General features: G+C 44.8%; 1 protein-coding gene across 3 annotated transcripts in view; it reads left to right on the forward strand.

Annotated features, from left to right (window-relative positions):
- LOC109311071 (H(+)/Cl(-) exchange transporter 5) overlaps positions 1–11,228 on the forward strand; it is a 44,405-nt gene extending 33,177 nt beyond the window's left edge. For all 3 annotated transcript variants that reach the window (XM_019536498.1, XM_019536500.1, XM_019536499.1), the window contains exons 9-12: positions 2,775–2,961; positions 4,972–5,370; positions 7,637–7,853; positions 8,920–11,228. In XM_019536498.1, the coding sequence (XP_019392043.1) occupies positions 2,775–2,961; positions 4,972–5,370; positions 7,637–7,853; positions 8,920–9,010 (894 nt within the window). In that variant the 3' untranslated portion in view covers positions 9,011–11,228. The remainder of the gene's footprint in view (positions 1–2,774; positions 2,962–4,971; positions 5,371–7,636; positions 7,854–8,919) is intronic.
- The last annotated feature ends 10,776 nt before the right edge of the window (positions 11,229–22,004 follow it).

Below are 22,004 nucleotides of genomic sequence, written 5' to 3' on the forward strand. Positions count from 1 at the left end.
CCCCTTGTCCAAGTCACTGATGAAGATGTTGAACAGTGCAGGCCTGAGGACCGAGCCCTGGGGAACCCCACTTCTCACATCCCTCCAGGTTGAAAATGACCCATCCACCACTACTCTCTGGGTGCGGCCCTCCAGCCAGTTGGTGACCCATTTGACTGTGTAGGTGTCAACACCACAGTCCCCCAGTTTCTTAATGAGAACGGGGTGAGAGACAGTGTCGAAGGCCTTCCGAAAGTACAAGAAGACTCTACTGCGATCCCTGCATCTAAGGATTTGGTGACATGGTCTTAGAAGGCCACCAGGTTGGTCTGACAGGACCTGCCTCTAATGAACCCGTGTTGGTTGCCCCTAAACATAACCTCCCCTGCTGGCCCCTCGTGGACATGTGCCAGAATAATGCTCTCAAAAAGTTTGCCCAGGATTGAGGTGAGACTAACTAACTGTGTTATAATAGGCCATTTCATTATTATAGTGGACAACCTTTATGGATAAAGCAGAGGTGCTGAGCATATGGCCTGCAGTGCCTTTTCTATTCAGCTAGGCTGTTGATGGACTGCTGGAAATTGGCAGATGTGGCCAGGTGGACTGATTTGCTGCAGAATCTAGGGCCTTTGGGCTTTGATGGACATGGTGATTGGCTAGTGCAGCTCTTGTTGTCCTCCAGCTGCTTCACCCATTTCCACTGCTGCAGTGCTACCTTTTTGACTGCCAGCCCCACCACTACTTCATGACCCTTGCCAGAGATAGCTGCCATTGCTGTACAGGTTGTGGTGTTGGCAGCAGTTCCAGCTCTGAGTCCAGTACAGGGCACATGGCAGGAGCTGAAGCTGCACTTCATGCCCTGTGTTGGAGCCACAGCTGCTGCTGCATGCCCCTAGTTGGAGCTATTGCTGCCATGTGTCTCATGGAGCTATTGCTGGAACTGCCCCATTCTGGAACCACCCCGTGCCTCAGGCTGGATCCAGCTTGAAGGGGAGCCACATGGTCTGGATTTAGCCTGGGGTGCAAGATGAGTTGATGCCCTAGGTATAAGGTAAAATACTTATTCAGAGTTTGAAGTATTAGAGCTATGTAGCCAGGTAGACAGGTTGACTATAATCACTTACTGTTTCATAAGATAAATGTTCTTGTGGATTATGCTGAATTGGCTTCATAGATTTCTAGGGTTGGAAGGGACCTATTAGATCATTGAGTCTGACCCCCTGCTCTGGGCAGGAAAGAGTGCTGGGGTCAAGCAACTCCAGCCAGGTGCTTGTCTAACCTCCTCTTGAACATCTCCAAGGTAGGGGAAAGTACCACCTCCCTTGGAAATTCATTCCATATTTCCTGACGTCCAATCTAAATCTTCTCTCCTTCGGTTTATGGCCATTGTTTCTGGTAATCCTGAGGGGTGCCGTAGTAAACGGAGCATCCCCTATTTCCTGCTGACCCCTCCTGAGGAGTTTGTAGACAGCCACAAGATCACCCCTCAGCTTTCTCTTGTGGAAGCTGAAGAGATTCAGGTCCCTCAGTCTGTCTTCACAGGATCTTACCTACAGACCCTCAACCATATGAGTAGCCCTCTGAACCCTTTCCAGGTTATCCACATCTCTCTTGAAGTGCAGCGCCCAAAACCGGACGCAGTACTCCAGTTGCAGCCTCACCAGTGCCACATGGAGGGGAAGAATCATCTTCCTAGACCTGCTTATGATGCACCTGCTAATGCAAGACAGAGTGCGGTTAGCTTTACTTATTACTTCGTCACATTGGTGACTCGTATTCATGTTTCAAATAAACATGATTCTAAACATTGCAGTGGATGACATAGGAGTTATGAATATAGCTATGAGAATGCCAGCTAAACCAAAGCCCAGTTCTGGCAAGAACCTTTTCTGAGGTCACTTAATTTCAAATGGGTCATTTCACAAGCAGCAAAACAGTTCTTGTCAAGCTAGTGAGGCAGTGGGGAGCAGTAGTGTGTGTGTGTGTGTGTGTGTGTGTGTGTGTGTGTGTGTGTGTAGTTATTTCATTAATTGTCGTAGGAAAATGGTTTATTAGAAACTCCTGACAGCAGAGTGGTAGTAACCTGAGATCAGTAAATCCTGAATGTAGAGGTACTTGATTATGACTTCATACACAAACCAAATAGGAAGTGAACGAAAGGATCAAGCTAGACTCTAGAATATCTTGTCTACATAGCTCACCAGCAAAATGTCTCTTTCAACATGTAAAAAATATGTTAAAAGCAACAGCTAGAGTTGTTATGCATGCTAGAAACTAGAGTTTTAATTTTAGGGTTATGAATATTAAAAGTGCCAGTGTAAGAGATGACATTGTGTGGTAGCTAAATATTCCTCTGGGATGTGGAGCCTTACCTTTCCTTTATTTGGGGAGAAAGGTACAGTATCTCTCCAATTAGCTTGTCACATTTTCTTATATGGTCAGTCCTTGGTTCTGTCGAGTCTTCCGTTGTTCCTGGGAGTGAGCAGCAGGTCAATCCAATGTATGTAAGAACTTCAAAATGAATGTGGCTGCAGTGGGGAAGTATTGTCCAGGGAGCCACTAGGGAAAAATGTGAATATACCCACTAGTTCACATAGGGGACAGTGGCAAGAAAAGCATGCATACCAACCGCTAACCTTTTGGTGCGGCCAAGGGATATTCTTGTGTAATAGCCATAACTTGTTGCTAATGTGATTCTATATTCATCTTCTAATTCTGTTACTCCTCAATATATACTCTATTCTATTGAGCAGTGTCTCCTTTACCATGCACTGATGTGTTTTTATTGATAGGTTCCTTCAGGTCTGTTCATCCCCAGTATGGCTGTTGGTGCCATAGTAGGTAGACTACTAGGAGTAGGAATGGAGCAGCTGGCTTATTATCATCATGACTGGACTATCTTCAGTGGTTGGTGCAGTCAAGGGGCTGACTGCATTACTCCTGGACTTTATGCAATGGTTGGGGCTGCTGCATGTCTAGGTAAGCAATATGTGTTTGCTTAAGCTGATGTAGTACTGTTAGTCATTGAGGGTGCTTGTACATGTGATGGTCATCACGATGTACATGTGATGAAAGCGTAATTTGTGTGGCTTAATGGTATCACATGTTACATGTGCGCCAGTTTTGGGAGTTTTAAATGACTTTGCACTGTTGCAAATGAAACTACATCTGGATGCAGTTTTGTAATGATGCAGCTGTCAGCTAGCCCTCTGTCTGCGGGAGAGGCAGGCAGGCTCCACTACAAAAAGGATTGGGCCTCTTGCCACTTGCCTTCAGCAGGCACCTGATCCTTTTTTTTTTTTTTTTATTTGGAAGAGCCTGCCTGCATCTCCCACACCTGGGGGGCAAGCTGCCAGTGAGCCAAGCGGCTCCTGAGCTGTGGGAGGCCCTGGTCCTTCCTTCCAGGGCTGTGGCACCCCCTGGGGCTCCCTGGGCAGGCTGCTAGTGGGCCAGGGACTTCCCCAGCTTGGAGGAAGCACCTGGTCGGATCCAACTCTTCCCCGAGCTCACCAGGGCTTCCAGTGCTCACTGTACTGTCCCTGTTGCCTGGGACAGTGTGGGAATGGGCTCGTTCGCCCTGGGGCAGCTTGGGGAAGCAGCAGAAGGGTGGGTAGTTGTTGTGGCAGCTGAAGAAAGTGGCAGGCGTGGTGCACGGGATCCTGGAAACCCACCACGCCCATGTTTCCCTGAGCGTGCCTAGGCTTCCAGCGCCCTGCGCACCATCCCCGCTACGTTCTCCAGCCATCAACACACCCAGCCACCTTCCTGCTGCATCTCTGGGTGAGGCAGGCTCTGCAAATAAATAAACAAAAGTATTGGGCTCCTTGCTACTTCTGCTTTCAGCCAGGTGCCTGGCTGCTCCTTGGGTGGACTTGGAGAATGCTTGGATTCATCCAGGTGCTGCTTCTGAGCTGGGGAACCCTTAGCCTGCTAGCAGCCTATCCAGGCAGCGCTGGGGATGCCGCCACTGTGGAGGGAAGAACCAGGGCCCCCTGCAGCTCAGGGGCCACTCAGCCCCTGGAAGCTTGCCCCTGCCTGCAGGCAGGCTTCAGTTCTGACAATAAATAATGAAAAAGGATTGGGCTTCTAGCCGTAATGGGAAGGAAAATTTGGAAGTGTGGTTTCAATTTAAAACCCATCATTTCAATTTAGGCGCCATAGAATAAAACCTTGGGGACTCAATCAGCACTCAAATTGCTAGTTCAGAAAATGATGTGATTACTTCTTACTTGTCTTCATTGAAAACATTTTACTATTAAGATGCATAAACTTGCATTTCACAGTGGTAAAAATGGCCGACCAATACCAAACAAAAACAGGTGGAGCTACCTGTATTTCCTCTTGTAATCAAAGCAAGTGAAAGTGGCCCCTTTGACCAGGTCAGAATGTCATCTGTTGTGGAGATACAATGACCTCTGAAAGTAAAGTGTTACGTACTTGTTTTAGTGCTTGAAAGGCTTGACACATTTATTGTGCAATTAAGTAGTTTTGTGATGAAATAAACTTTTCCATTATTCAATGAAAGTTATCAGCTGTCCAGTAAACCAAATCTGAGGAACAGCAGTATGCTGTCAAAATAATTGTATGTTATCAAAACAATTGTAACAGATATAAATATCAAACGTGTTATAGAGGTTCTGACAGCTCTTTGGAGAGAATCTTGCAAGTCAGTGGATCTGCCATCCTACGTAAGACAGAATCTGATCACACTTGTCGTCAAAAGTACGCTCTGTTATCAAGTAAATGTGTGTCTTTTGGCTACTTCTGAATGTTGAAAAAAACAGCTGAGAGTAGTGCTTTAAGAGATGGTGACACGGGAACCATTTTTTCTAAAACCAGCTTAATGAGAAGGTCACCTACAATCCAGACAGAAACATAAGTTGGGCCTGAAAGTATGGACATTTCCTAATAAATCAGCATTTTATATTACTACTTTTTTCCAAATTTTTTGAAGTGTTAGAAGCTTTCAACCTCGTTCTGTTTTTACAGGTGGAGTAACCCGTATGACTGTGTCACTGGTGGTCATTATGTTTGAACTTACTGGTGGACTGGAGTATATTGTTCCTCTAATGGCAGCAGCCATGACCAGCAAGTGGGTGGCAGATGCAATTGGACGGGAAGGAATCTATGATGCCCATATTCGCCTCAATGGTTATCCCTTCCTGGAGGCCAAGGAGGAGTTCTCACACAAGACTCTTGCAATGGATGTCATGAGGCCGCGACGGAATGACCCTCCTCTGACTGTCATCACTCAGGACAGCATGACTGTAGAGGATGTGGAGGTCATAATCAATGAAACCACATACAGTGGCTATCCAGTTGTTGTGTCACGGGAGTCACAAAGGCTTGTTGGTTTTGTCCTCAGGAGAGACCTCATCATTTCAATAGGTAAGAGCAGAAAGACAAAGTTCTACATGGATTAAGTGTTGCATCTGGAAGCCTATGACTGCCACCTCCATATGTACTTTCTAAATTAACAGTACCATGGTTTTAAGATTCAGCGAGCAGTCCCACTCTAGACCATCTGTGCTAGGGTCATGTACCTTATAGCTTTCTGAATCTTAGTATGCAAGGTACCATTTGACATGTGTAGTTAAATCACTGCAACTAGTCTTAGGCCGTGTGTAGACGAAACAAGGGGCATGTGTGCACAACACTTTAAAGCAGGTTAAATGCTTTTGCACCACTTTAATGGTGTTTGCACACATTGTTGGCATATTGTGCAGTAATTCCAGACGCTGTAGCAACTTTGGCTGTGTAATGCGCCTTAGATGACTTGGGGCACAGCAAACTAAAAGTCCTCTGAGGAGTTTGTTTGCTGCCCTACAGCTGTAGAGTGAAGCACCAAGCTGCGTGCAGCTCAGGGGCTCTGCAGGAAGCCTGTGCAGGCGGCCTGGCAACAGCCTAGGAAAGCAGGCTCTGCCCAAAGGGGAAAAAAAAATTGGTGAACCTGATCATTCCCCCCCCCCCCATGAACCTGCTTGCCTGAGCCACGTGGGGGCCTGGTGCATCCAAGCTGGATGTCAGTGGGTAGGTGTCACCTGGGGTGGGCTGCTGCTGCCGCCACAGAGGCAAGCACCAGCCCTTCCTGCAGCCCAGGGAGTATATCCACAGGCCAGACAGATCCCAGGGCTCCAACCTATAGGTTGCTGAACTCTGTGGGATGAGATCTTTTCAGCTGAACAGTTGAGCACATGGGGCAAGGAGGGGCACACTAACTCTTAAGCATTAACCAGTTTTGTCCACAGTCCTGCTTTCAGCATGAATAGTATGACTGTTTTGTACAAATCTCTGCTGATTTCAGTGGTCATCTCTCTGTGATAGACTTGTTGTTTCATGGTATGGGAACTACTGCTCTTGATTTCTTCTTCTTTTGTGCCTTGCCAAGTACTTTAGCCATTGACAATGAGAGGGGAAGAAACACAGGAAGGGTCTACTACTAAGATTTTGTTTCCTTCCTTGGGCTGGGTTGTGATTTAACATGATACTTCTTGTTTTCATTTCATCATGAATGTCTAGAAACTCAAAATGAACAGTTTAGTTTTCCCTAAAAATTCACAATAGTCCACTTTTGTGCATGTCAGAGAACAGGATTCAGTCCCAGTTGTCAACCTTCTCTAAATGCTAAACATTTAAAACAATGTTACAAATTCAGATTTTTGGAAGTCAAGTTAGCTTCTAGCCTAGGGACTAATGTAGGTAATAATGGAAAAGAATCAGGACTCTGATATGGCTACTGTCAGATTGATCTGTTTTTGTTGGCAGACAAATCTGATACTCATTAAAATAAACTCTTCATAAAGGAGAGAATCTTGACCAGGATGCATGGACTCTTTGTGCAAAGAAAATGTTTTTCTCATCAAGTGCCCATACTCTGATTGGTCCATAAAGTAAGGTGCATTTAAACCTCCCTTCCCCATAAATATGGAAAGGATCATATGTAATTAGTGGATAGGAATACAGAGTCTGTGTGGGTATTCTTGGATTTCATTTTATCCTGTTACATAAAACTTCTAAGATGGGCATATTAAAGATCCTTTTAAAATTGCTTTTGAAATGTAAGCTCTTATCCCATGTAACTGCTCCTGAAAAGTAATGAGCCTAGCACTAGCATAGCATCTCTGTCTCCAGAAGTACTTTTCATTTCCTCCCTAGTTACCCCTGGTGTCTACAGCAGCAGTAAAGTGATACACTGTGTCTTGCAGCACCAAAAACTTAAGCAGAATTCTTAAGTTTGCCACAGAACTTAAAACAATGTGCAGTGGTTAAGCAGAGCTTATCAGCAGAAGGGAGTTCATAGAGTCATAGGAGAGAGGAGCTGGAAGGGACCTCAGGTGGTCAATCAAGTCAGTCTACCCCCTGCTCAAAGCAGGATCATCCCTATCCAAGCCCTCCCATACAAGTCCTTGTCTGACCTATTCTTAAACTACACAATCAACCCTGGTTCCCATGAGGGCTTTGATAATCATTTGATGATATAGAATTACTGTCAGTCTGTCTTCCTATGCAAGTTGTTGGCTGTATGGCCTGAGACGAGCACCTACTACTTACTCATTTGGGTAACTGAATGAGGTGATTGCCACGTGAGCAAGGGCAGAGGGATTAAAGGTTGTGCTTCAGATATCTTTTATAATTGACAACTTCTTTCATCCAGAAAATGCCAGGAAGAAGCAGGATGGGATTGTGAGCACTTCAGTTATTTATTTTACTGACCACTCTCCACCACTGCCTCCAAGCTCTCCGTCCATGCTCAAACTCAGGAGTATCCTGGACCTGAGTCCTTTCACAGTGACAGACCAAACACCCATGGAGATTGTTGTGGATATATTTCGCAAGCTAGGACTACGCCAGTGCCTTGTCACGCACAATGGGTAAGAGCACTGCAGGGGTGAGTATTGGGATGCTGACTAGGAACAGCAAAACACAGAATGATTTAAAGAGCAGTCACAGCTTGGCAGAAAGCTGTTCTGAAACAGTAAATCTTTCTGGGAAAGGGAGTAATATAAACGAAGAGTGGGGATATTGAAGCCATGAAGCATGGCACCATGTGGTAAAAATATCAAATATCACTATGTTGAAGAAAAGCAGGGGGACAAGTTCAAATAATATTTTCTACTTCAGCTCCAGCAATGTGCATAATGTTAATACTAGTTCCTGTTAGGGTGCTTTTAGCCAATACAAAGTAGAATATTTTTTAAAAAGTTGCCAAGAAGGGGTTTGGGGAAATTTTATTTAATAATGAGTTTATAGATCTGTTTGTTAAGATGCAATATCTTTTATTAGACCAACTGAAATAGTTGGCAAAATTCTTCTTTGCAAGCTTTTGGTTACAAACATCCTTTGCACAGCTGAAGAAAGATCTGCAGTTGGTTTGTGCTCTTCCTGAATGGAAAACAATTTTTTCTATTCCATCCAGGAAGAGCACTGACCAACTGCAGACACTTCCTCAGCCCGACAAAGGGTGTTTACCCAAAAGCTTGCAAAGAAGAATTTTTCTATTTTAGTTGGTTTAATACAAGATATGGATTTACCCAAAGATCCTTGTCTACCAATGTCCTTAGACCAACACAGCTACAACCTATAACCTTTGTTAAGATGCATCACTCAAACTGCTTGTCCCTTATAACCAGGAATACTATTAATAATGTTGTCCATGAATCCTTTGACTTTTATGAGGAAAAAAGATGACTCGTAAAAACTTTTTGGAGGAAAATGTGTTTGCTTCAGTTTCTTAAAGAAAATCTTTTGAATATTTCAGAAATACTACAATGGGGTGTTTCAACATTTCATCTGAAAAGACTTGGCATTAGAGTAGACTTGTAGCATTCCAAGCCATGGCAGCTTTTTTATGATTATCATGGTTTAAAATTGTCATTGGACTAGGATGAATTTGGGGAAAGGAATTGCTATGCTAACGATCTGTTGTTAACTTTCCAGGAAACTACTTGGGATCATTACCAAAAAGGATGTATTAAAGCACATTGCACAAATGGCTAACCAAGACCCAGATTCTATACTCTTCAATTAAAAACAGACCCATAGGAATTGTGTGTTTGATGCAACAAAAGGAACTTTGTAAAAGACTCTGGATTTTTCTCTTCTATTTTTATTGTGAACCTGGAGCTATCTTCAGAGTTTCCGTGTATGGAGCTGAAGATAATCATGGTTTTTTTTTTTTTTTTTTTTTACAAGATAACTAATTGCACTACATAATTTGTGGAAACTTAATCTTCTCTTTAGAAGAAAAGACTTTTATTATATTGCTTTTGTGAAGTTGCATTGGAAAGATTCCATGAAGGAGTAAAAGCAAAATGCTACAGAATTAAATCTGTTCCCTTTTTTATTTTATTTGAATGCTTTCATAGCTAATGTGGGGAGGGAAAGAAAGTATTAGTCTTAAGTCTACAGAAGCCTTGGAGGAGGAGGATGACTGCGCATAGCACTCAGAGGCTGCCTGAGAAAGATGTAGTCATAAGGGCCATTGCTTCCAGATAGCTGCTTGATAAAAACAGAAATCTGATGCTTGCTTTTAAAAGCTTTAAAAAAAAAAAAAAAAGTGAGAGCTGATTGTTAGGGTGACTTTCTCCCCTCTGCATTTGAATTCGGGGGAAATCTACTAGTTCCTTTATGCACTGTCTAGCTAAATGAGGACTGACTTTGCTGCTTCAAGCAAAAAAAAAAAAAAGGTTTTCTGCTGAAGCTGTACTCTGTTTCTAATCAGAATGTTGCTTCATTTTGGTTGGTCTTCTCTGAATGTATTTAACTTCCCTCTGTGGCTCACTCCCTAAAAGTATGCAAAAGAGAACAGAAGGTGTTATCAGTTGCTTTCTTGTAACTCCCCTTTTCTCTTAAACTGAAGGATCTCTCCTCCATGACTTCTATAAAAATGATTAATTGAAATGATTGACAGTCCTAAATTATTGCCCTAGTTTTTACTGCACTTCCAAGTAATCCTTAATCACATTTGATTATTGAACAACTGACCTCTTACTTAATCAGCAGCATCTTATGTTGTGAGGATATGGCTACAGGAAGTCCCTGTATCCACAATGTTTACATGAATGCCTGCGCCATATTACCAGCTTCCTTTCTCTCTGTCGCAGTCTAACTCAGGATGGAATCCTGTCTGTAGGATTGAGTACACTGCCACTTTATGTACAGTCACCACTTCCTGTCTTGGTCTTATTACCAGCAACTATGCAATAAAAACCCCTTTATGACCACTCCAGCAGTACAATTCACATCCCTTCCCAAAATGTCCTTCTAAAATCATTGCATCCCAAACTCTGTCAGAGTGCTACTGATGAGATCACTTGACCGTTCACTGAGGTTTTAGTCAGTAACCAGTCTGCTTCACTTTAGCAGCCACTTCAGACCAGGTCAGGTGAGGTTGACAGTGGAATTCAGTGAAATGGTCAAAAGGTGATTGTCCATGTAAAGTGAGTCAAAAGCTGAACTGTCAGAAGCTATGGGCAAAAATTGGGCTGGCACTAAGAACTTAGTGGGAACTTTTAATCTGTTTCTTCAATGAACAAACCTTGAACCATTGAAACAACCACTACCTTGAGGACAAGTCTGCCCCTCTTGGCACCTTCTCCTGAAAGGGCCATAGGAAGTAAACTTCCTTTATCCTTAGAAATGGTTCCTTTAGACCAGGGCTCAGATGTGTTGACAGGAGGTGATGTGCCTGCCATCCAACAAAGTATTGCTGCCCATGATAAACCTGGTCTGTAGGTAAATAGGACTCATGTCTCCAGAGCTGGCAGGTACCTTCCACAAGTGCTAGAACTTTTCTTCAACATAAATAAGCTGGTTTCTGTTAAAAAACACTTGTATCAGCTTCAAAACCACTTGCAGGTGCCATTGCTTTAGCATCCTAACAAGATGATGATGTCTGCTACTCTGATCATATTGTTTAGTAAAGCTGAGTCAGCCGACCAAAATGTTATCAACGAATAATTATCTTGTGTTTGGAAATAAATGCCTTGAATGTCTCTAATGTTGCTTGTTCAGCAGGAGACAGTTACGTTCCCTTTTTTATTACAGAAAGAATGCTCTTTAGTCCCATCTGTAGCCTTGAATGCTTCAGTGAGCTGTATTCAGGGTTTGTCACGAAGCTAATCATTGAGTGTTTGCTCTGTCTCATTTTCAGAGAACTGTTCCCAGTCTCATGACAAATGAATGCTGTGCAAGCCTGATTTCAAAAACTGCTATTAAAAACACTATTTTTGGTTAAATTATAATCATATAGAGAACAAATGTGTTGTGTGTAACCCATGCAGTGCGTCTCTTCCCTTCTGGTACTGTGGGCCCAAGAAGGGACAAATGGCTGTAAGTTCTCAATTCAAGCTCTTGCCTCCCTTGGAAGCATGTGCACACGCCTGTTGCACAGCCCACTCGCCCACCCTGTGGTCCCAATGTTATTTCTTTGGCTGATGTTATATGGTGCACCCTGTTTAGAAATGGTTAAAATGTCTTGAAAGTCTGTCCCTTGTCAAGGCAGTCATAGGATAAGTGCCAACTGCACTAGAAAACCTAACTGCTGAATCAGCATTGCTAACTAACCCCAAGAGCTGGATAATCATGAGACTAGTTTAAATGCATGAGATTTAGATTTAGTTGAAGTTAGTCCCAGGGTTGAGAGCTCCCACTTTACAGCTTGTTCTTGCTAATCATGATAGAAGTATTTTTAAGACAGGACAGTTAAAACTCCCATATAATCATGTGACACCTTCCCTCCCCTGCAGCTGGAGCCGCAGATGAAGTACCAAATAGGTGAGTTGGGAATTCCTAATTTTTACCCACGCATAGTTGACTCCAGCTCTCAGAAGCAGGTTGTTCCTAAGAAGCTGTTACATGGTAGGCCAGATGATAGGCTCCTTGAATCACTGAACGTTGGAAGAAGTAGAAGCAGTTGCACACTCCAGTTTGAAGTGGGATAACGTAGCAGGCATGGCACCAGCATGCATCTGGGTGGAACCAAGTTCTAGGAAAGGGTAGGAGTGTTGTCTGATAAGGGATTTCTTGCAGATCAGAAAGAGAAAAAACTAGAGGAAAAAAGGGGCCACCAGGGTACATTGAATCTTCAGTGTTGTAGATTGCTATCCAGCCTGTTCATACTGGGGAGAGAGAACTCAGAACCTGTGGTGCAATGAGCAGGTAAGTGGAATACATTTGTTCATCTCAGCCCCTTTTTACCCTGTCTTTTCTGGAAACTGAAGAGGAAGGCACCTTGTCTATATGTCAGTTTCTGTCACCTTTCTGGGGCATGGCATTAGGCAGGATTTCATCTGGTCTCTTAGGTTCTCCTGCCTACACACCTTTGAGTCGTTGCCTTGGGGAAAAAAGTGTTTTGAAAAGCAAAAAAGGAGCCCACACGGAATATAACAATGGCCACCAGGTGGCAATGCTGCTTCTTAAATGTGTAAACCATAGGCATAGGAAACTCTTTACTGGGGAGATTGTGAGGCTGATACAAGCTTGTAGATAGCCAGTGCAAATAAGAAGGGCAATTTCAGGTCCAAGTCTCACGATTCAGTTAAATCAGTAGAGGTCTGAAATTGTCTTTCTTAGGCCAAGTGTCCTGAATGTCAATGATTGCCTATGGTACAAGGGCAAAGGGACTGCTACCTCTAACCAGGTGGTGACTTGCAATTTCCTAGAGTATATATAGATTTATAGCTATTAGGGTTAGAAGAGACCTCAGTAGGTCATCGAGTCTGACCCCCTGCCCCAGGCAAGAAAGAGCGCTAGGGTCAGATGACCCCAGCCAGGTGCTTGTTCAGTCTCCTCTTTAAAGACCCCCAAGGTAGGGAAGCGCACCACCTCCCTTGGACGCCCATTCCAGATTTTGGCAACCCTTACCGTAAAGAAGTTCTTCCTGATGTCTAACCTGAATTTGGTCTCTGTTAGTTTGTGGCCATTATTTCTAGTTACTCTGAGGGGTGCCCTTGTAAACAGAGCCTCTCCTATCCCCTGCTGTCCCCCCACCACAATGAATTTGTAGACGGCCACAAGAACCCCTCTCAGCCTTCTCTTCCAGAGGCTGAAGAGAATCAGGTCCCTCAATCTCTCCTTGTAGAGCCTTACCCTACAGGCCCGTAACCATATGAGTGTCCTTTCTCTGGATCCTTTCAAGGTTGTCCACATCCTTCTTGAAGTGCAGCACCCAAAACCGGATGCAGTACTCCAGCTGTGGCCTTACCAGTGCCACATAGAGGGGAAGTATCACCTCCCTGGACCTGTTTGCAGTGCACCTGCTAATACATGATAAAGTTCGGTTAGCTTTACTGATCACTTCATCACACTGACAACTCATGTTCATCTTGGTGTCAACAATGACTCCGAGATGCCTTTCTGCTACAGTATTGCTGAGAGGGTCATTCTGTAGCCTGTAAGTGTGGTGATTTCCTCTCTCTAGGTGCAGCACTTTGCATTTGGCTCTGTTGAATTGCATCCTATTCTGCTCTGCCCACTTCTCTAACCTGTCCAGATCCACCTGGATCCATTCCCTGCCCCCTAGTGTGTTTACTTTACCTCATAATTTGGTGTAATCTGCAAATTTGGACACAGTGCTCTCCATACCCTCATTCAAGTCACTGATGAAGACGTTGAACAGTACTGGTCCAAGGATCGAGCCTTGGGGAACTCCACTGCCCCCATCTTTCCAGGTCAATGACGACCCATCCACTAGCACTCTCTGGGTGCATCCCATTAGCTAATTTGCGACCCACCTGACTGTGCAATCATCTATATCACAGCTACTCAGTTTATTGAGAACAGGATGAGATACCATGTCAAAGGCCTTCTTAAAATCCAGGTAGATGACATCTACCTCGTCCCCTGCATCTAAGCATTTTGTGACCTGATCATGAAACAAGGTTAGTCAGGCAGGATCTACCTGGTATGAACCCATGCTGGTTGCCCTTCAGCATTATTTTTCCTGCTGGACTCCCACAAATGTGATCCTTAATTTTTTCAAAGGTTTTTCCAAAGATAGAGGGGAGGCTAACTGGTCTATAGTTACCTGGATCCTCCTTCCTCCCCTCCTTGAAAATAGGGACCACATCACAGGTGACGTGTAGGGAGGGTATGGGGGGGGGGGGGGAGGGGCCCCCCCCCCCCCCGAGATTGGCTGCCACTGGCCTCTGAAGGTGGTTGCTGGTCGCCACATGCACCCCTCTCCCTTTGCTGCTGATGCAGCCGCCATCACCTGCGGGCAGTCCCCACTTGCTGACACTGCTGGCATCTGCGGGCAGTCCCTGCTCGCCACCATGGTGCCCCCTAGTCTTGGGAGGCACTGGTCATTCATGGACCACATTGGCCCTTTACCAATCCAATACATGTGGTATTATACAATCCTTATTTTCCATTTCCATTGAAGAGATTGACCACTTGAGGTCATACCGTCAGATGCTTTATGGGTTGTGTCCTGAAGCTGAGCGTTGCCAAACTTGCAGAGAGGTTCGTCCCCTTTCTGTAGTCTCAACCAATGGAGGAGGGAAGGTTGGAGGGTCATAGCGTACACCTTGTTTTATACAGTTCTGGAGGGCCTGTTGTAGTGTAGACCACCTGTTTGAAGCTGCTCAAAGTTTTGAAATATTAAAATAAGCTTCAGAAAAGGTGGATGCTAAGCATGTCTGGGATTGCACAAAGTGCATGATGAAGTGCATTTTATTATGTATTCGTTGGCCAAAATGTGTGTGTGTATGGTCCAAAAATATCAATAATGGATGCCTCAAATTTGGGGTGTGCAACTTGAGAATGTTTTTGAAAGGGCTGTTTTCTCCAGATGGCAGGTGTCCAGCACTTTCTGAACACAGGGCCTCTCTAAATAGACTTGGCATCCAAAATCCTGAGCCACTGTATTGAAAATCTTGTCCATAAGACATGTACTCACTACTGAACAACTCCCCCACAAAATATATTGTTCCGAGTCCTCTGCAGATGTATAAAAAGTAATGCCCAACAGGAAAGTGGTTATGAGCAACTGATGGCAGGGGTTTATAACCAGCTCTACCTTCTCAGACAAGTTTGCCTGAGAGCAACAGTTTAGTAAAGTATCACAATCAAAACTTCCCAGGCAGGATTCAGTAATGCTAAAAGATCTCGCACATCTCTTGGGTGCCTTTGGATTGCCAAAACGTTAATAGTCTTGGAGATGAAAATGGCATAATAGCTACATTTCTGCTGCTGCCAGCCATTAATGATTGATTCCTTGGCCAAAGAAATACTGGGTTTAATTTCAGATGCAGAAATTGAGAGAGATGCAACATAAGGCACTGACAGAAGTGATATTTGTCCCACAGTTGCCCTGACAAAAGCGCATGGCTGCAGAGTGCTTTAAAAATGACCAATCATGGGACAAATTAATCCTCATTTAATGAGGGTTCAGATGAAGGTGCTCCAAAGTGAAGCACCTTCATTAACTTCATTAATTAGTATGCCCCTGGTGCTGTCATCAGGATAGGAGGTGGGGGGAAGGCAGGGGAGGTCACTTTGTTCTGGGACTTGCCCAGCGACAGTACCGGAGCTAGGAGAGGGAAGTGGGGGCTAGGGGAGAGAGGCTGCAGCCTTCCTCCGTTGGATCGGCTCCAAACTGGAGCTCAATTATTTTTATTTCCCCCCCCCTCCCTACCACCCCCTTTCCCTTCTCCCCCTCCAAACAGCAAATGTGTTTGGTGGGGGGGGGTCACTTTAACTCATGGTGCTTTATGTGAAGTGTCATGAGTTGCAGCGGGGAGTTCCTCATCTGTCAGCTTCCATAGTTGTAAGGAAATCTGATAATCTTCAGTGAGAGGTCACGGATTGAAAACAGTCTGATATTGAATGCATCTAAGAAACGGACCATTTGGGATCAAATGCATTTTCCAAGGGGTAGAATTGCACTTGACCTGTACGAGAGTTTACTTCTGGTGCAATTTTTTTCAACTGGGATTTCTTCTGTAAATTCACAACCCCAACTACCTAAAGCAGTACTTCCCACAAAGTCAGCTTCCAAGAAATAATTTCCTGAGGTGTTGACATGCTTTCCTTGTGGATTGCCTCCTTATCTGGTCTGTGTTTGGGACTTGAAATAAAACATCAGCTTAAAATGGAACAGAACATAACAACGGACCTGGATGTTGAGATAAATTGGTTAGGAATAACAAAAGGGGAAGGTTTTAGTTGGAGTATGTTTCTAGGCAAAGGGCAATAAGGTTCACATTGGAAACTTGCCAGATGACATTTTGTCTAAGCTGCATCTGCACTACATACAGGAAAGTTAAAGTCAGCAGAGTTCCAAAATAATGAAGATACTGTATTGCCAGTATCAAAAGGAAAGGCTGCTGAGTGGATCAAATAAACATCGTGGAGCCACCAAAATGTCATCAATCTGAACTTTTCATCATAAACAGTAGTTGAACCTCACCCACTTAATTTAAAAAAAAAAAAAAAAAAGTCTCACTTGGTTGCTGTCTGGCTGCTGCAGGGTAGGAGCTTGGGCAAAGGTGCCTCTGGAAACCTTTGAGAGTGGTGGGGCGACAGGTTTGGACTTGCCCATCTCGGACGTTCCAGGTGTGTGCGGTCCAGTTGTTCTCGGGGAGCTCTTTGCACTTGTGGGTAACTTGAAGGACAAGGAAGGGGTTGAATTTAGGCTAATATGAAATTCTAAGCCTGCAGCATTTTTTTTCTAGATCTGGCGGAGATCAAAAATGCTTTGTGTTAGACTCTTTGGATGTCTGTGCCGACCTCAGGAAAGTAAATGTCTAGCTCTTTCCTGTGTCTGAGAGAACTAAGACAGTAAGTGAAACAGCAGGGTTGAGATGTATCACTGGCCTGTCTTCTTAAATTCATGGGTTACTCATGGCCCTTGTGGTCTGGAGTAATTGTGCAACTAGCTCTTGCACACTGACCCAAGTGTACATGCTCCACTTCCAGAGGCAGTTAACCTATCCAAGTAGACACCCAGAGGTTCTGGTGCTAGAATTTTTTAGTATAAAGTATAGGACATTACATGACGGGCTGGGCAGCCTAATCCTATCAGTGTATCAGAGACGATACACTGAGAGAGATGACAGGCATGTTCAGGCACCAAGATTGCACAGGGTATCCTGTCAACCCTTCTATGCGATTTGAAGAGTAGCTGAGTTGTTTGCTTATGAAAGCCCTCCGCTTAGAAAAGCATATGCCGTACATCTCTGGCTTAAGAGTATATGCACATCTACCTTGGCTTCTGCTAGACTTCAAGTTAATACAGCCAACTACTCTGTTCATGGTTTTTAACATGGGTTTATCAATACTGAATGTCTAGAAAAGTGTTAAGAAGGGTTCTTTGTAACAGTCTCAGATGGAACTATAATCTCTTCTAGAATTAAAGGACCCATGAGGATATACTTTTTGCAATTGCTAACTAACGCATGCTATAATAGCCCCTTGGGACTCCAGCTGCACTCTAGTATGCCTGGTTTTGCACACATTAAGTTCCAGTCAGTGCACCCAAGACCTTTGTCTCATTTTTTTTTATTTTTAGGGAGTACTGCTGGGCTTGTAAAATGTTTATGAAGTACTTTCTTGCCTTGCATTAGTGAAAGGACTGAGACAAATTAAAATAAAAACCTTCAGTCCAACTTGTGGCATCACCTATGCTGTTGATTACTTTAGTTTTCTTTTAGAATGGGTAAGGCTAGTGAAACACCAGAATATAGAAAGGTTTGTGCTACAGAACCATGTCTAATGGGGTATATTACACTTAATCAAGGCTTTGTTTGAACAGTGTCCATGTAGCCTTTCCAGGAAATTGTGCTTTTCTGGTAATTAAAAAAGAAAAGAAAAATCCATGCTATAAAAGGAAATAAAAAGCTTAAAGGAGACCTGCCAAGCATGATGGAGTCTCAAATATTTCACTTTTATAGCTTTTAAAAGTTTAAATATTAAAAATATCACCTGCTTCTTCCTCTTTGCTGGAGGAATTTATCTTGTTCTTTGTAATATGTGAATGGACACTGAAGAAAGGATGTTGAGTTTTATGCAATCTGAAATGGGTTTCCAAGAGTTTCCATAGGTTGGATCATCTCTTAATAGAGGGATCTCATGAACACTTATTTCAAAGATTGTTAGGGCTGGAAGGGACCTCACAGATCATTGGGTCTCTCTCCTCACCCCCCCCCCCCTGCTGCTGTAGGCAAGAAGACCCTTTTGAAGTTGCCTAACCCAATCTATTCATGTTCTTGTGACCAGGACAGCAATAAATAACATGGGAAACACTGGAAATCTATTTAATGTGGCTGAGCTTCCTTGAATGCAACGAAACACTTTGTGATGGCTTCTGCCTTTCATTTCTATGTGACCCGAAGATGAGCTGCTATTTGGGCTGCTATACCTGCATAGGCCTTTCCTTTCCAGATTTAGCTGACTCCTCCAGCAAAGGGCGAGGCAGGAATTTCTTGTGAGAGAAAATAAGCAGTTTAAGACTGAAACTTTTTTGCTTAAAGCTGAGGCCATCTGTGTCTTGTCAAGAAGCAGTACATGCGGAAACAAGGCACAATAGCTGTGATCAAGCCAGCAGCAGCACGCTCAGGCGAAGCACTGATTAGGAGCAGTATAAGCAACTCTCAAGAGAGGGTTGTGATGCAGTGTTTCTAGCCCAGCGGCTCAATATGCCTGTCTAGACAAAGAAAGTAGGTCATGTTAAATAAAACCCACACATTGCATATATTTAAACGCAACCAATTTTCTTAGTCCTGATGCAGCCTGAGGAAGTGCAGATCACCACTGTTTCCCTGTGCTGCTCTGTCCTGTCAGTCTTTTCTGTCATGCCATCTACTTTTGTCGCTCTGTTCTCTGGGGTATAGATAACCAGTGTCAAGCCCAGTGGGGTCCTGTCCGTGACTGGTTCCTATGTAGTGTCCTAACACGCACACTGATGAGACTCTTCTGCTACAATTCCCAGCTCAGTTCCATAGTTCTACAGTTCGGTCATTGCTAAGACAATCCAGAGAAGACCAAATAGCTAAGATATCTCCACATTGAAAGTGGAGCCAAAATATCAATATTGCCTGTAATTCTCACCTTCAGGTGCTCTGATGCAAATCTGCTTGGACACTTCCCACAGGATGAGTGTGATCTATAAACTATAGCACTAAACATCTGTAAGTAAATTGCAGCTCTTAACAAGTTTCATCCATAGATCTCAAAGCACATTGCCAAATAGGTTATTAGCATTGTTCCCATTTTACAAATGGCAAAAATGAGGGGGAGAGAGATGCTGCTTAGCAGAGGCTTCTGGCCTGGGCCCCTGGGGCTGTTCCGGCCTCTCTCTGCCCAAGAGGAAAACTCAGGTAAAAGCAGGTGGGGGGAGACAGGGTAGGACTGAGTGGGTGATTGCCCCAGTCTTCGGGGCCAGGCCGGGCCGGCTTCTGCTGAGTCCTGCAGTCACAGCCATGCAGCTGGGAGCTGTGTGGTGCTAGAGCGTCCAGCAGCGGGCAGGATAGCAGGGAAATGGCAGCTATAGACGGAGGGGGGGTGGGGGAGAGGCTGCGAGTGGGCATGCGGGAGTGCAGTGACAGCTGGTGGGGCGTCAGGAACATGGGGCCCCTGTCCCACCTCCAGCACAGCCCTATGCTCCTGCTGCCCTGCTCTGGGGCTTGCCAGCACTGGCTCCGCACGCCCACTCACTGCCACTCCCCCTACCTGTAGCTGCCATTTCCCTGCTTTCCTGCCCCTCGCTGGACCGCATGAGCATGGGGCCCAAGCTGGTATCCTAGGGTGTGTGTGTGTTCGTAGGGTGAGTCCCACCCCCCCACCATACACATGCACCCATACCCCCCCTTGCACTGCCATACATACAGACCACCGTACCTACACCCCTTCACACACCCCAGCCACCTTCCAACCCACACAATTCCCCACAAACCCCATACCCCACATATCCTCCGCACCTATCCACCCCCCACAATCCTCCTCAGACATCCACACCTTCCCCCACAGCCTCCTACCCCTCCACAATATACAAGAGTAAGACTTCATTTTAAGCTATTGTGTGATCATCTCTGTGTACACTACACAAACGCATGTAAATCAGGGCACAAATATTTTTTGAAATCAAATTAATGGATGTTGTAAATGTTCAATTTTTAGAATATAATTTGATATTTTTCTGAGATGGCAAATATATGGCAGAGTATTCCTGGGAGCAAGCAGAGGGATGTCTGGTGGCAAAGGTCAGAGGCTAGGGAGCAAGACTTCCAGTCACAAGATGGCAACCAGGGGGCAAGGAACCTGTCGGGCCATGGCTACCCATGCAGCGCTCAACAGCCTGCCAGAACTCGGCTAGCGGCCCTCCACCCAAAATAATTGCCTGCCCCCGTTTCAAGATGGTGGGAGGGAAGACTCCAGGTTCTAATTGCAAAGGGTGTGAGAGTACGAGTGTGTGTGTGCGCACCTGTATGTGTACATGCGTGCATGGTCATGTTTTTCCCCTGCCTCAGGTTACATGTTATAGAAACACAAGTTCAGCCACTGGGAATATTCCCTGTGACACTACTGGGTAACATTTGACCTATGCTTAAAGTTTTGTAAAAACAAGTTTTGTATAAAACAAATGTTTTCACAATGAAGCATTCCTATGCTGCGTCTCCAGCCAGACGCCAGAGCCTCAGTATGGGGAAAGCAACTAAAGTCAGTGAAGCTAAGTCTTTTCCAGTGTTGACAGGGAAAGGGATGCAAAAGCAAAGTGCAACCCAGTGCTAAACATATGTTGAAGTGTGAGGATTTTCAGTCACTTCAGGAGTTTGCTTTGGAGCAGAGATTCTCACCTAGGGTATGTGAGATCCTTGTAAGGGTCCTGCACAACATTAGCAGTGTTAGTTAGGTGTGCCACCACCCACATGACGCTCAACATAAACCCAGAGACTTCACATGGGAATCCATAGGGAATGGTTCTGACCTGTTAGGCTTTCTGAGTTCTTTGCAACAGAAGAATGGCTCTGTCATGTTTTATATGCCCCAAAAATGGGTATAAGTTAAGATCTGGCATTTTTTGAGGGGTGCTCTGAGTGAGTTGAATGAGTGGGGCCTTGAGTCTAAAAAGGTTGAGAACCACTGTCTTAGAGAAATTATATATATATTTTTTACTTGGAAGTTATAGTTAAGATTCTCAAAGCATTGTAAGGAATCCAGAGCTCTTCTCATTAAGCTGAATTGCAGCTCTATGTGCAAATCCCCTTAGCAACTTAGGCTACCTCCTTCTGTGCATCTGTAAGGCCCGTCTCTCCAGCAAGGCATTATCTATGTGCTCTGGTAAGGGACGTTTTTATACTGGAGGGAGTCTAGCTGCCTGATTCTCAGGAAAGGATGACTCAGCTGAGGCAGCCACTAGGAAAAAAAAAAAAGGGCTTAATGTGGTAATACTCCAAGGCTAGCAAAGCAGCCAGAATCCAGGATAAACAAATGCAGAGCGGGCACTCTGTGCCTGGAGTGGAGGCAGTTTGGCAGCGAGTGCAGTACACATGATGGGACCTTGATACCACGGGGTGGGGGTGAGGGAAAGAAAATGAGGGAGGGCAGAAGCAGAGAGTTGAAACAAGCCAGCTCATGCTGAGGCCATGTCTGCTTGTGAAGGTATTTCAAACTGAAGGACAAAGCTGTAACATGGTGATGCAGGAGCAAGGGGGGGGGGGTGCATTGTGGAGGGGGACAAACAGTTCACAGAAGAGAGAAATCTAGGTTTGAATCTAACAAGCATAGCTGCGTGGCTGGTGACCTATTTGGGGCTAGGGCAGTCTCTCACTGTGTTATGCCCACGCACAGGGGTGTCCTGATCTGGACTGGAGCCTTTAGACACTGGCCTAGTACAAATATTAATAGATCTGCTGAATCCAGTCACGCGCTGCCAACCCAGCCCTGCTACCATGGCAGCCCAAGTGCTCTGCTCTCCACCCTAGGGTTCTAAAGGAACTGGCCGGGGTCATTGCAAGTCCCCTGGCACGGCTTTACGAGCACTCGTGGTGCTCTGGTGAGGTACCGGAGGACTGGAAGAGGGC

This window comes from Crocodylus porosus, unplaced genomic scaffold (assembly GCF_001723895.1).
Source record: "Crocodylus porosus isolate Cpor-Errol unplaced genomic scaffold, CroPor_comp1, whole genome shotgun sequence".
Classification (NCBI taxonomy): domain Eukaryota; kingdom Metazoa; phylum Chordata; order Crocodylia; family Crocodylidae; genus Crocodylus; species Crocodylus porosus.